At 36.7% G+C, this 12382-nt stretch overlaps 2 protein-coding genes across 2 annotated transcripts in view; one reads left to right on the top strand and one right to left on the bottom strand.

Moving 5' to 3' along the window:
• Positions 1–7800, top strand: part of LOC139775322 (uncharacterized) — a 68239-nt gene extending 60439 nt beyond the window's left edge. Inside the window, exons 5-7 of the mRNA XM_071711246.1 lie at positions 5152–5214; positions 5695–6096; positions 6453–7800. Of these exons, the coding sequence (XP_071567347.1) occupies positions 5152–5214; positions 5695–6096; positions 6453–6966 (979 nt within the window). The 3' untranslated portion in view covers positions 6967–7800. The remainder of the gene's footprint in view (positions 1–5151; positions 5215–5694; positions 6097–6452) is intronic.
• Positions 7801–7856: 56 nt separating this feature from the next.
• LOC139775310 (F-box only protein 39) lies at positions 7857–10802 on the bottom strand. Its single transcript, XM_071711209.1, has 7 exons — positions 10405–10802; positions 9799–10031; positions 9568–9732; positions 9140–9366; positions 8678–8836; positions 8320–8484; positions 7857–8265 (listed from the first exon to the last, which is right to left on the bottom strand). Exons 1-7 carry the CDS (start codon positions 10594–10596, stop codon positions 8114–8116), a joined length of 1293 nt encoding a protein of 430 aa, XP_071567310.1. The 5' UTR covers positions 10597–10802; the 3' UTR covers positions 7857–8113.
• Positions 10803–12382: the final 1580 nt, after the last annotated feature.

Raw genomic sequence — 12382 nt, 5'->3', positions numbered from 1 at the left:
TAGTGGATACCTACACCTGACGAAATTAATTGTGGATTAAATGCTTCACGATTACATAGAGAATAATTAAAAATTTGATATAAAAAGAGCCATAGTCAAAAAACAAGAATCTCAGAAAGTTGCTTATTTTAAATAGTACTTTTTATCTATATAGAAGAAATACATATTTCTTTTACATATTTTGTAGATATAAATGTGATATTTGTATAGATCTTATAAATATTCTTACAAAAATTAATATTTTTTTTATTGATACTTTTTATTCATACATATATAAACTTTTTGAGCAATATTATATACATGTATTGTATATGTATACATATATGCACACTTTTTTATGTCAAATTTTGAAATATGAATGTCTTTTTTGCAATTTTCTACTGTATTTTGTATGTAGTTTACAATAAAAATTACAATTTTTATCAATTTTGTATATATTCATTGATTTCCTTTGTGTAACACAATGAAGTATGACACGAGAGAATTAAAGAATACATAATATTTCATTTACTTAAGATAAATATGATATCGATACAATATTTTTTGTTCAACAACTACATAACCACGTAATTAAGTATGTCTTTATTTAAATCATAATATTAATCATCCAGAGTATATTATTTTCTTTCATTTAAAAATATTTTCGGCAATGAAATTTTAGGTAAATATAGATTAATTTCATTGTTATAAAAAATCAAAATTTTTATTAAGTAAATGTTATTGTTAAATAACTATTTAATCATTTTTTAGTAGTGCTGGAATGCTACATTTAAAAATATTTTATGTTACATTAATTACGATTTATATTTGGGATTTAACTTAATGTAATCTTTATATTTCTCGCAGTCTCTTTGTAGATTAAAAATATTTTCGTGTAAAAAAAAAACTGGAAATCATTCAACAATCTTAATATCCCAAGTAAGTAAGCTCAATATCCAGCGATAGATCCTGCATCGTGTGTAATAAAATTTAATTTGTTCGTAATTTATGTTTTAGTGATTCACCCGTGGATCCTCTGAACGTCGTGGACGCGGAAAGCATAGAATGCGTGCCCGAATACGATTTATTATCAAATAGAATTAAACGGCACATCGCCAGGAAAAGAAAAACGAGAGAAGATACGAGAAAGCAGAACTTGAATCGGGACAAAGTTGACAAGAAGAAACCTAAATTTTCCTTGGAGTGCGCCACGTGCGGCAAACGTTTCAGCCAGAAAGCTACCATGGTAAAACATATGAGCCTGCACAAGTATCAGTGCCAAACCTGCTGCCGGAGCTTTAGTCTGAAGCGAGAGCTAAAGCGCCACGTCATGAACGTTCACGGACCTCTTCTGTATCCCTGCAGCATCTGCGAGTACAAGAGCAACAACAAGTGTACCCTGAAGGATCATTTCATACGGAAACATACCAGCGGCTTCCAGCACTCCTGTACGGTCTGCAAGAAGCAGTTCAAAATCAAGAACGATCTAAAGCAACACATGAATCAGGTGCACAGCGGCGAGCCACCCATCATCTGCAGCATCTGCGGACATGCCTGCAAGAACGTGCCCGCCATCAAGGCGCATATGAAGTATCGACACTACAAGCCTGCTTACGAGTGCAAGATATGTAAGCGCGGTCTGACCACGCAGGAGAATCTCGACCAACACCTGATCTGGCACGAGCGAAAGGAGAAGGTCGTCTGTCCCACCTGCGGCAAGACCTTCGGCCAGAAGAGGGACTTGGACCTCCACTTGAGGATTCATCAGGGCATCCGGCCGTTCTCCTGTCCGGTCTGCGGTAAAACCTTCCCTAGAAAGACCGCACAGGAGCAACACATATTAATTCATACCGGAAAAAAACCGTACATCTGCGACATATGCGGACATACCTTCGCGCAGAAACCCGGACTCATCTGCCATAGGAAGCGGCATCCCGGACCGCTGCCGCCGTTGCCTGTGGTATCCATTAAGAAAATAATCATGGACTTTACCCAGGAATTGGTCTCCTCTACGCAACAAGACAAAATAGATAGCTAAATAGTTATTTGAGAAATTGCTTCAACGTATCGACGAAGAAATTAATTAAATTCATTTACATTAATCCCAGGATGCACGCGATCCCATATGCGCGAAAGCACGTGACATCTGTTATTGTGATTAGTTCACGAATTTCGCAATTTGTTTCTCTGAATATCGAGGATTGTCTTAACAATTTGATTTTTTAAAAACGCGGAATGTAGTTTGAAATAATCGACACAGAGTTTACCTATTAAAACATTAGTTAAATAATATTGATCCATATGAATTCTATATAGAATTAAACAATTTAAGTTTAATTTAATTTCCTGACTTGTACTATCTAATTGTAAGTTGTACTATCTATACGACGTTTGCCTCTCTGTCGCGGTTAAGTCAATTCTAAATAATATAATTTTTAATTAGATGTATTACCTAATTAAAAAATTACCAAACTAACTGACACGTATTTTACGTAAAAATGGTAAAAAGTAAGATTTTTAATAGAGAAGAATTTTATAAATTATAATTTGTACGTATCATGTACGTATCAATTTATTCCCGGATTATTATTCACCTTATACTGCTTTACTTACAAATTCTCAAACCTATAAACTTTCCAATCGATTTTTTATAAACTTAGACATACACGGCATACAAAAGAGAATCAGGAACGAATCCGGAAACGTCGAATCAACCGCTCTCATATTAGGATGTTAATTATCTGATCATATTAGTGATCCTAATTATTTGTTATACAAGTTATATTCTGTATATAATTTTTTAGGGAAGCAAATTCAGAAATTAACATTATCAAAGTTTTTATACACACGAGCGCAGTTAGTAGTACACGAGAGCAGAGTATTTCAGTTTCTCTATTTACGCTACGGTGTATATAAATAATTATGTATTTACTTCTTTTAAATAAAAGAAAGATATTGTCCAGTAACCTTGATATTATTTTTCTGAAATTTACAAAGAAACCATTATTTTTTTAAACTAAAATGCTTGGATACAATGCACAATAATTTGTTATATAGTTATATAGTTATGCGTATTATTGTTGTAAAATTAAAATTAATATCTTTAAATGTAATCTGTCCTCTTTAGTATACATATATTTATAAGAGAATGATTGTCGTTTTTACTTGTTTTACAAAACTGATGCATAGGTATTTAATATATCGTAGCTAACACAACAAAATAATGTTGTTTTCTTTTAAAAATTTGTTTGAAATTTGCCCGAATAAAATATTTCACATTTATTTACAAAATCTTGTAACTTAATTATCTTGTAACTTAAATAACTTAATTTTGTAACGGTTATGTGATTCCACCTTATTTATAGTTTCTATTTTAATTTTACAAAAACAACTAAATTTTGTAGAATTATTACGTTAGTACATTGTTAATGTTTCTCATGTTATCACATCTGAAGACAAGTGGTAGAAAGGGTAGGTAGCGCTCACAAATTGAAGAAGTAAAAGTAAATCATTCAAGATTTCAACTACAAGTATAGTATAAAAATGTGGCGTTAATTTTTCAACTGAAAATCGTTTTAATTAATTTTTGTGTTTCTGTGAAATTCCGTCATGAGATGCATATTTTATTATCCTCCCCCCTTCTTTCAGACAACGACGGGGAGGTAGATTGCGCGCCATGCACCAATGCGTCAAGTGCGGGGCTCGTTTCCGTCACACGCGAAAGCTCGTGGAGCACCTGAAGAACCTGCACAACATCGACCGGGCGTTCAGCTGCGACGAGTGCAACAAGACGTTTCGCAGCCCGATGAACATAGCTCGTCACAAACTGATCCACACGGGGCTGAAAGCGTTCACCTGCGAACTCTGCGAGTACAGCACCAATCAGAAGTCCAATCTGGAGTGCCATCGTCGACGGCACGCGAAGGACTACAGCTTCAAGTGCGAGACGTGCGGCAGAGGCTTTTTCCACAGGGCTGAGTACCTGGACCACCAGAACGCGCACACGAACAAGCGTCTGTATCGTTGCGAGCACTGCTGCAAGAATTACCTGTACAAGAAGAACCTGTCGGTGCACCTGGTGACGCATCACGCCGGCAAACATGCCGCCGCGGTCACGAGGAGCGCGAGGACCAGGCACGCGTGCAAGTTCTGCCCGGAGAGATTCGTGTACAAGAGGCTGCTGGAGAGGCACATGAAGAACCAGCACGGATTCGCGGACGCGCCAGCGAAGCACCTGTGCGATCTGTGCGGCGCGGAACTGTCGTCGATGAGACGACTGCTGGTGCACAAACGCAATCACGCGGGCGAGAGGATCTTCGAGTGCGACACGTGCGACAAGAGGTTCGCCAGCAAGGAGAATCTGAGCATTCACAAGCGGACGCACACCGGCGACAAGCCGCACGTGTGCCAGCAGTGCGGCCGCGGTTTCACGCAGAGGACATCCCTGGTCCTGCATCTGCGGTACCACTCGGATCAGAGGCCTTACCAGTGCTTGGACTGCGGCAAGGGATTCGTGTCCAACACCTTACTCAAGAGGCATCGCAAAGTGCACGAGAAGATCGTGCAGCCGAAGCTGTGAGATGGAACTTCCGACGAATACGACATTTCGATCTCTATCTAATTAGGATTATTTTAATGTTTTTTTTTTTTACAATTGTATTTACCTCAAACAATTCTATTATGCTAATAGAAAAATGTTTTAAACACTTTTTTTAAATATAAGAATTGAATATTCAACAAATATTATACATTTATATTTTAGTAATAATATTTGGAAATTTGTAATTTTAATATTTCAAACGATCACAATTATTCATATTATTATAAATTATCTTCAATAGATCTATAACTTATGTTACTATATTATTTACACTGTATGCTATTCAATATACAGTGAATATATAGGATTGACTTGTTGACTGCGATTGTAATATTTTGTAATAAATGCAACGTAAATTTGGAATATATAGAATTGATTTTAATTACGTCTTTAAAATGTACCATTGAATCTCGTTCGCCACTTGCGGTTCTTTAACGATGCGATCTGTGAGTTCTCCTCAGCTGTGGAAGCACACTTTACAAAAGCATCGACTTTATCCTAGGTAACGAATGTTAGTAGAATTACAGTTACGTTTCGACGAGGCTTTATGTAAATGTGTATCATTATTGCAGCCAGTGGACAAATAATCACGATTTGAAGGTGAAGAATGAGGACCTACCTGATCTTGGACAAAAGTGAGTTGAAAAATTGAACACTTTTTTCATTTTCCACTAGTTTAAAATCATAAAAATGGAGCTGGTGTAGATTAATTGTGAGTAAATTGTTAAAAATTACAAAATTTATGCCCCAAGATTTAAACGCGCTTTTCTCAAAACATTATTTTTGAAAACGATGGCCATGATAACTCAAACACGGTTTATCCGATTAATTTAAAGATTTAAAGTAACACTTAATAATATTTCGCTTTGGTTTGCAGATACTTTTAATCTTCTTTTTTTAGTTGTAACAAATGTTTTTATTGATACTTATTTGTGATCAGTTTATTGGCTCAAATTGTATATCTATTCTACGTGACGGCAGTTTGTTTAAAAAATAATTGCGAATATAGATCTGACGGAATCTAGCTTATTGTTAGACTAAGTATCAAGTTGCCCAGGTTCTGTCTGTAACGACAAGAGACCCGTCGAAATGCTTGCTGTTTTGAATGGTTGCAGATTCGAAGGTGGCGAGAAGGTCTGCGAGCTGTGCCAGGCAAAATTTCACTTTGTTACCAGACTGGTCGCGCACCTGAGAATAGCGCACGGCATCCTTCGGCCCTTTAAGTGCGTCACCTGCGACAAGAATTATCCCCAGCAGTTCATGCTTAACGCCCACGTGAAGAAATCGCACACGCCGAAGACCGCGCCGTGTAACCAGTGCAGCTTCATGGGTGTCAACGTGACCGACGTGGAGAGGCACAGGCGGCGACGTCACCGAGCCCCGCCGAAATTCACGTGCGAGATTTGCAGCCAGGATTTCGCCGATAAGGACACTCTGATCGCGCACACGACGATGCACGACTTCATGCAGTATCAGCGATGCAACGCGTGCGGTAGCATCTTCAACGATGTGTACAGGTATATCTTCTTGATCGCTGACTCTGCTGTTATATCACTGGGTTAACTTCTGATCTGACACTAAAACTCAAATGACCCGTACACGTTTAGATTTTTTTCTGAATTCGGAGGCAGTTCAATTTCAACTTCGCAAGTTTTCCGATCGCGTTTTATATTAAAAAATAGATTCTTCCTTTTCTTTGTTAGCTTGATTTGTTTGTCGACAAGCTACATACTCAATCTGCTCTAGAAAATAAATTATAAAGCTTCCCTGTCTTTCCTTTGGGATTAAAAATAGTATCACAGTATCTTAAAACAATTAATTCTACGATATCGAGGTAATGTAAATACAGATTGCAAAAGAGTATATTGCGTAGCTTGAAGGAACACAATCGTCTCTACCACTACGATCCTGCGTCGGACGAGAAGTCGTTCGAGGAGCCCAGCGAGAACGAGTCCGAGCACAAATGCGACGTTTGCGGCAGGGCCTACAAGTATAAGTCGATGCTGAAGCAGCACAAGATCAGAGCTCACGGTGACCAGTCGAACCACGAGAGACGCAGGTACCTTTGCGCTCTGTGCGGCAAGGAGTTGAAGACGGCGAAGGGCCTCGAAATCCACAACAGATCGCACACCGGCGAAAAGCCGTATACTTGCGAGGTGTGCGGCAAGTGTTTCGCCTGTGAGACCCTGTTGAGGACCCACAAAGTCACCCACACCGGAGAAAGGAAGTACTCGTGCGACCAATGCGGCAAGGCTTTCACGCAGAGGTCCACCCTGGTTGTTCACAAGCGATATCACACGGGCGAACGACCGTACGTTTGTCCTCGATGCGGTAAGGGTTTTGTCACACGAACTGTCCTTAATACTCACATGAAGTCCTGTCGTTGAGGTGGATTTGTCTTCATGGGATTTGTCGAGTCAACGCGAAGGAATAGATATCATCTATATATCACGAATGCTTAGGAATCCTACAGACGTTTGAAGATGTTATAATGTCTTAAATAATTTTTTACATAATTTTTAATTCAATAACAGAAGACTTGAATACTGAATCTTTTAGATAACTAAAGTTCCGAAGATATTATAATTAGGGATTACACTTTTTTACCTCAGGATGATAGATAAATATATTTTCTAATTTTAGTAATGACTAATGAAGAAACCGTCCGTGATATTAGTGAAAAAGATAATATCCCTTTTTTGTGTTAGTGGGATATCCATTGTTAATTATAAGTTGTAAAATAATGCGTAGACTACTGCATAAAGCAAAACATAGATATATAAAACATTACAATAAAAATGCTCTTTTTTATATTGTTTTGTTAGACTTGATGAATATAACAAGATAAAAAATACTTAAAAGCATCAATGAGCATTTTCCAACACAATTTAGAATTATTTTTTATACATTTTTACATATTTTTTATATAAAATATTTTCGATTGTGATATATCATGTTATTCGTTATATGCGAATAGTATTTGTTCTATAAAGTATAGATTCTTATAATTGATATGTCTCATTTTGATGTATATATAATTTTTCTATAAATAATTACTGCCATTTTTTATAATCACTGCCATTTTATGCTACTATATTTATTCTTTGCGAATAATGTAAGAAAATAGAGACAAAATGCAATTTAACGATTTTATATAAATTTTATATAATTTGATAGCAATTATATATATTGAATAAATAATCAACTTTATAATACTCATATATTATATGTATTATTATGCCCAAAACATACACATTTAAAACAGTCACTTAAAATTCGAATCAAAATTGATTGTTAATCAATTTTAATATTTTCATACATAGTGCTTGTTGCTGTGGTATAGTACAACTATGTATTATTTCGTTCTTGGACAATTTAAAAATTGTTATTTCATCGTTATTTTAATTGTCATTATGTTATTTGATAAAAAGGGAAGCACATATGACGTCGTAAAACATCGGTATCAAAATAGAATTAATTTTTTTTTGCCAAATTGTAAACATTCAAAATTATTGACGAAAGCAAGATAACTCATCAATAAAAGAATAAGATCGAGGTAGGATCCTCAATCCGAAAGTCGACTTCTTGTTCGTGCATTTTGCGATCGTATCGATAATTAATATCGTTCAGTATAGCACGATTATGGATATTGATGTTCCGAGGTTTCACATGTATTGTCCTGAAATCTACGATCACGTTCAATCAGATTTACTGGTGCCGTAAGAAACATTCCTACTCACGGGTTTTGCGTTCGGCCTGAAGCTGACATATCTCGCGTAAAATCTCGAGGCTCCTTATAATTCCATCATACTGCAATCTCGTCAAGCGCTTGCAACGTATCAGCATGGACACCAACAGATCGTCGAGTGATTCACGATTGTTCCTAAGCTGCAGCATAACTTCAACTGCAAAGGAAGACATTTTTCCTCATTCTGTTACGATGATAAATTTATAATAACGGACACAGAATTCATTCACCGAAAAGAGCTCGATTTATAATTTATCTTAAGTTTATGTAACAAATCCAACAGCGTCGAATATTTTATTTTATATCGTTAGGTCTCGAAAATCGATTAGCAAGTACAGCTTGTAAAATACCTAACGTATTCGTGTATTGAGTAATTATCAGACCGATCGTGCTCCTGAAGTTCCGTGACCTGCTCTGATCCCATACGTGCCCGCTGAACATGTGGAACTTAGCTAGGGGGATACTAGGCAATAGCAAGTAGTGCATATCCTCATAGTGCGAGATGTTCACTGAAAATCAAACTTGAAAAGCTGAATGGTGCAATAATTCTCAATAAGAAATAAAAATCAAGCCTATTTTTATTAAAATAAATTTTTGCACTTAAATATTACTTACAAAGTCTCTAATAATTAAAAATAAAAATAAAAAAGATTTGAAAATTATTTATCTAATTACATTTAATCGAACTACGAAGACCATAGAACGAGCTTGAAAAGAAATAGAGACGGATTCAACGATGGATTCTATACTTTTTAGTCAAAGAGGCAATCTTAGATTATGTTGTTTAGCAACATTTTGTTATAGTGTTATACCTATAGTATATGACACTGTCAAATCAGGGCAAGCTAACACCAAATTGCGCCAGGCAACGTCCGCTACCATGTGCTGCCTAGAGTCCGAGTCCCTTACGGATATGTACAGGTACTTTAGCGTTTTCGATGCTCCATTTGCAAGAGCGTCGAGAGCGTGATTTGATAAAGCCGGATAATCCAATTTCAACAGAGTTAGCGCGTGAAAACGACCCAGCAGGCGCAAGTATCTAAAAAATGATGTTATGTGTTAATCACGGTTCATACAGAATTGCCACAAATAAATTCTGAAGTTGCGAAAACACTTGATTTACTCTTATTTGTGTATACATATATATATACATTTTTTTTAAATGAGATATAAAGATACTAAAAAAATATTTTATTATTACATTTATAAATATATAATATTTTCTAACGTCTTTATATACCTTGGATTGTCGTGAGGAGCTTGCCACTCTCTGAAAGCACCGCGGAGATCCAGCGAGACTAGATGTTCACCGGACCCTTTGACAACTGTTCCCAGCAGTCGCAAGACATCTGTCACGCCGAAGTCCGCGTTTAATAAGCTCAGGATCTCCAGGCTGCGTTGACCGCTGCAATACAAGAAAAAGGATCAGCTCATAAATTCTGTTAAAATCGGTATAAGAACGGAAGATCACCGTAGAAAGTTTGCCAGGGCACAGAGCAGCGTTCCCCGATTGCCCCATTTGTAGCCAAACACCCAGTTTGTCAATATCAGTCGCCGCAGCTGCACATCCTTCGCGCGCACGATCGCGAGAAAATCGGCGCCCGCCTCGGCCTGAGTGTTGCGCCTGATCCTGATCTGTCTTGGCGAAATGTACGGCCGCGAAAAAGCGAGCTCCAGGCTGCGCATATGCTGTCCATATTTCGCCTGTCAATATGATGAATCGAGCATTTATCGAGCGTTTACACAATTAATGAAAGTATGATACAACAAAATCTCGATTCAGGATCATCTTTTAAGTGAGGATTGAATCAAAGATCGGCAAGGATTCTTCGACAAAACTTAAGAGAACTTAATAACTTCATAAAAATGTCATGTAGTGAGTTTTTTTTCCTCTACCGAAATATTTTTTTCTATCCCTTTTTTTGCCTATTTTCCAAAGTGAATCAGTTCCTTCTTGAACTATATCTTTTTCTTCAAATTCACGATTTCGATTTCGCTCGATTATAAATTCTACGATAGATTTAATTAAATTCACCGGGAAGAATCTCATCGGATGGCGGAAAAAAAAATCTCTTACGGCGAGTTCTCCTGCTAGTGGGAAGTCGCCGCGCAGATCGCGATCGATGAGAACCGTGACGGATCGCCAGAGCACGGGTGAGGACAACGTGCGATTCCATGACCGGCAGACTTGGCTGACGCTGGCGCGATCCGCGCGATCGAGATGGCCGAATATCTGCGTCAATATCAGCTCAGGTAGCTGATCCCACATCTCCCGGCTTCAGCTTGTCCCGTCCTCATCTCTCCTAGGCGGTCGTTGGCCTAAATTACCGTTGGTCGTTTTATTTCCCGGGGTCCGCGTTGTCGAGCTTCGTCGATTGCTCTTGTCAAAAACGATCGATCACGAAGAACTGGATTGAAGTGTGTCCCGAAATGATAAAAGAATTTTAATGTGATGTGATACAATATACATCATATGTGAATATACCTATTAATTATAATTACATATAGCGGAAAAAAGTATCTTAAAGTTCTTTTATAAATATTAATATCAACGTTCCACTTTATGTTATCGATATAATGTCAATATTATAATAATATTAATTTTCACTAATTTCTTGGAGACAGAAATGCGTATTATACATATAAAATATATTTCAATTAAATATAAATATTAATGATTAATTACACAGGCCTACAAAATAAAAAAAGTGGTCTGTACTTTTGACCAGACCCACCTATCTTTATGTATTTTGACGCGCTGAATCCGAATCTGAAGTCCGTTTAGCCCAAACACCCTCAAAATATCGAGTAAATCGCAAAAAATAGCTAAAAATTGCGAAAAATCACGTTAACGAGTGCGAGAAAATTCGGAAAAATTTTTTCTGACCTGGATCAAGTGTGTTTCTTTTGTATTTTAATGCGCTGATTCCGAATCTGAAGTCTGTTTCTTTTGTATTTTAATGCGCTGATTCCGAATCTGAAGTCTGTTGAGCTCCATTACTAAAAAATTTGACAAAATCACAAATAAAAAAAAAATGAAAATCGTGAATAGTAAAAAATCCAGAAAAAAAATGTTATGGATATGAATTACTTCAGAACAAATTGTACGGAATTAGGTTTACTTTGATGTTCTTCTTATACTGTTCTTCTCTTGTAGCGAACTCTTTTCTCTTCGAATGACCTATGCAGTGGGTTTCTCTTTCTTTTCTTCCCATTCTGATTCGTTTCTCTCTTTAGTATCCAACAGTAATCTGCCATCATGTTGATATCCCATCTTCCTTGATATCGATTTTCCATTTCATGTATATCTTGATGGAATCGTTCTCCTTGTTCTTCACTGTAGTCTCCAAGGTTTTCAGGAAAGTAGTTAAGATGAGAATGTAGGAAGTGCAATTTGAGATTCATCAAGCAACCTAACTTTTTAAAATTTTTCAACAACTCTTCAACCAAATTCTGGTAATTACCATTTTTTGAAGAGTAAAAGCGAGAATCGCGTATAATTGTACAGATATGCGACCAATATATTTATATTCTTGAAAATTATTTATTTTAATGATACACGTTTATTATACATTACCGTTATGTGAGTTATTGTATTATTATGATAAACTCATTTATGCTATTAAAGACGTAAGTAAATGGAACATAATAAATAACACTTAATATCTATTAATAAATAATAATAAAATTCATGATTTATTCATAGTATAATGAATAAAAAAACCAACTTGTGTTCTGCAGAAATTGTAAAATACAGTTGAAAAAGTAATCCTATGTAGGGCGGCAGTGTGGTCTAGTGGTAGAGCGCCAGACTCGTAATCTGAGGAACCAGGTTCTCGAGTCCACTAGAGCCATGGAATGTTTTTCCGAAAGCTGCGCCCCTCCGTTCAAGATTAGGGCTCTTGTGCGGAGCAAACTGGGCTCCGTCTTTCGGAAAGAGACGTTAAGCCGTTGGTTGGTCCAAAGGGTTAAGTGAGAGGAGAAAGGATACTAGATTGCGAACCCTACGGGGATATGCAATAAATTACTAATATTACGAATTATAATCTACAAAA

Source organism: Temnothorax nylanderi, unplaced genomic scaffold (genome assembly GCF_030848795.1).
Source record: "Temnothorax nylanderi isolate EJ_2023f unplaced genomic scaffold, tnyl_v1.0 TNYL_tig0096_pilon, whole genome shotgun sequence".
NCBI classification, from domain to species: Eukaryota; Metazoa; Arthropoda; class Insecta; order Hymenoptera; family Formicidae; genus Temnothorax; species Temnothorax nylanderi.
This window is presented reverse-complemented; position numbering and strand designations above follow the sequence as displayed.

Bases quoted from the DNA above. Each gene is read 5' to 3' on its own strand.
- LOC139775310 (XM_071711209.1), bottom strand. From the start codon at position 10,596: ATGTGGGATCAGCTACCTGAGCTGATATTGACGCAGATATTCGGCCAT. The intron at 8,837-9,139 runs GTATAACACTAT...TTTGATTTTCAG, and splicing joins GACAGTGTCATATACTATAG to TGAACATCTCGCACTATGAG. The intron at 8,266-8,319 runs GTGAGTAGGAAT...ACGTGATCGTAG, and splicing joins TCAGGCCGAACGCAAAACCC to ATTTCAGGACAATACATGTG.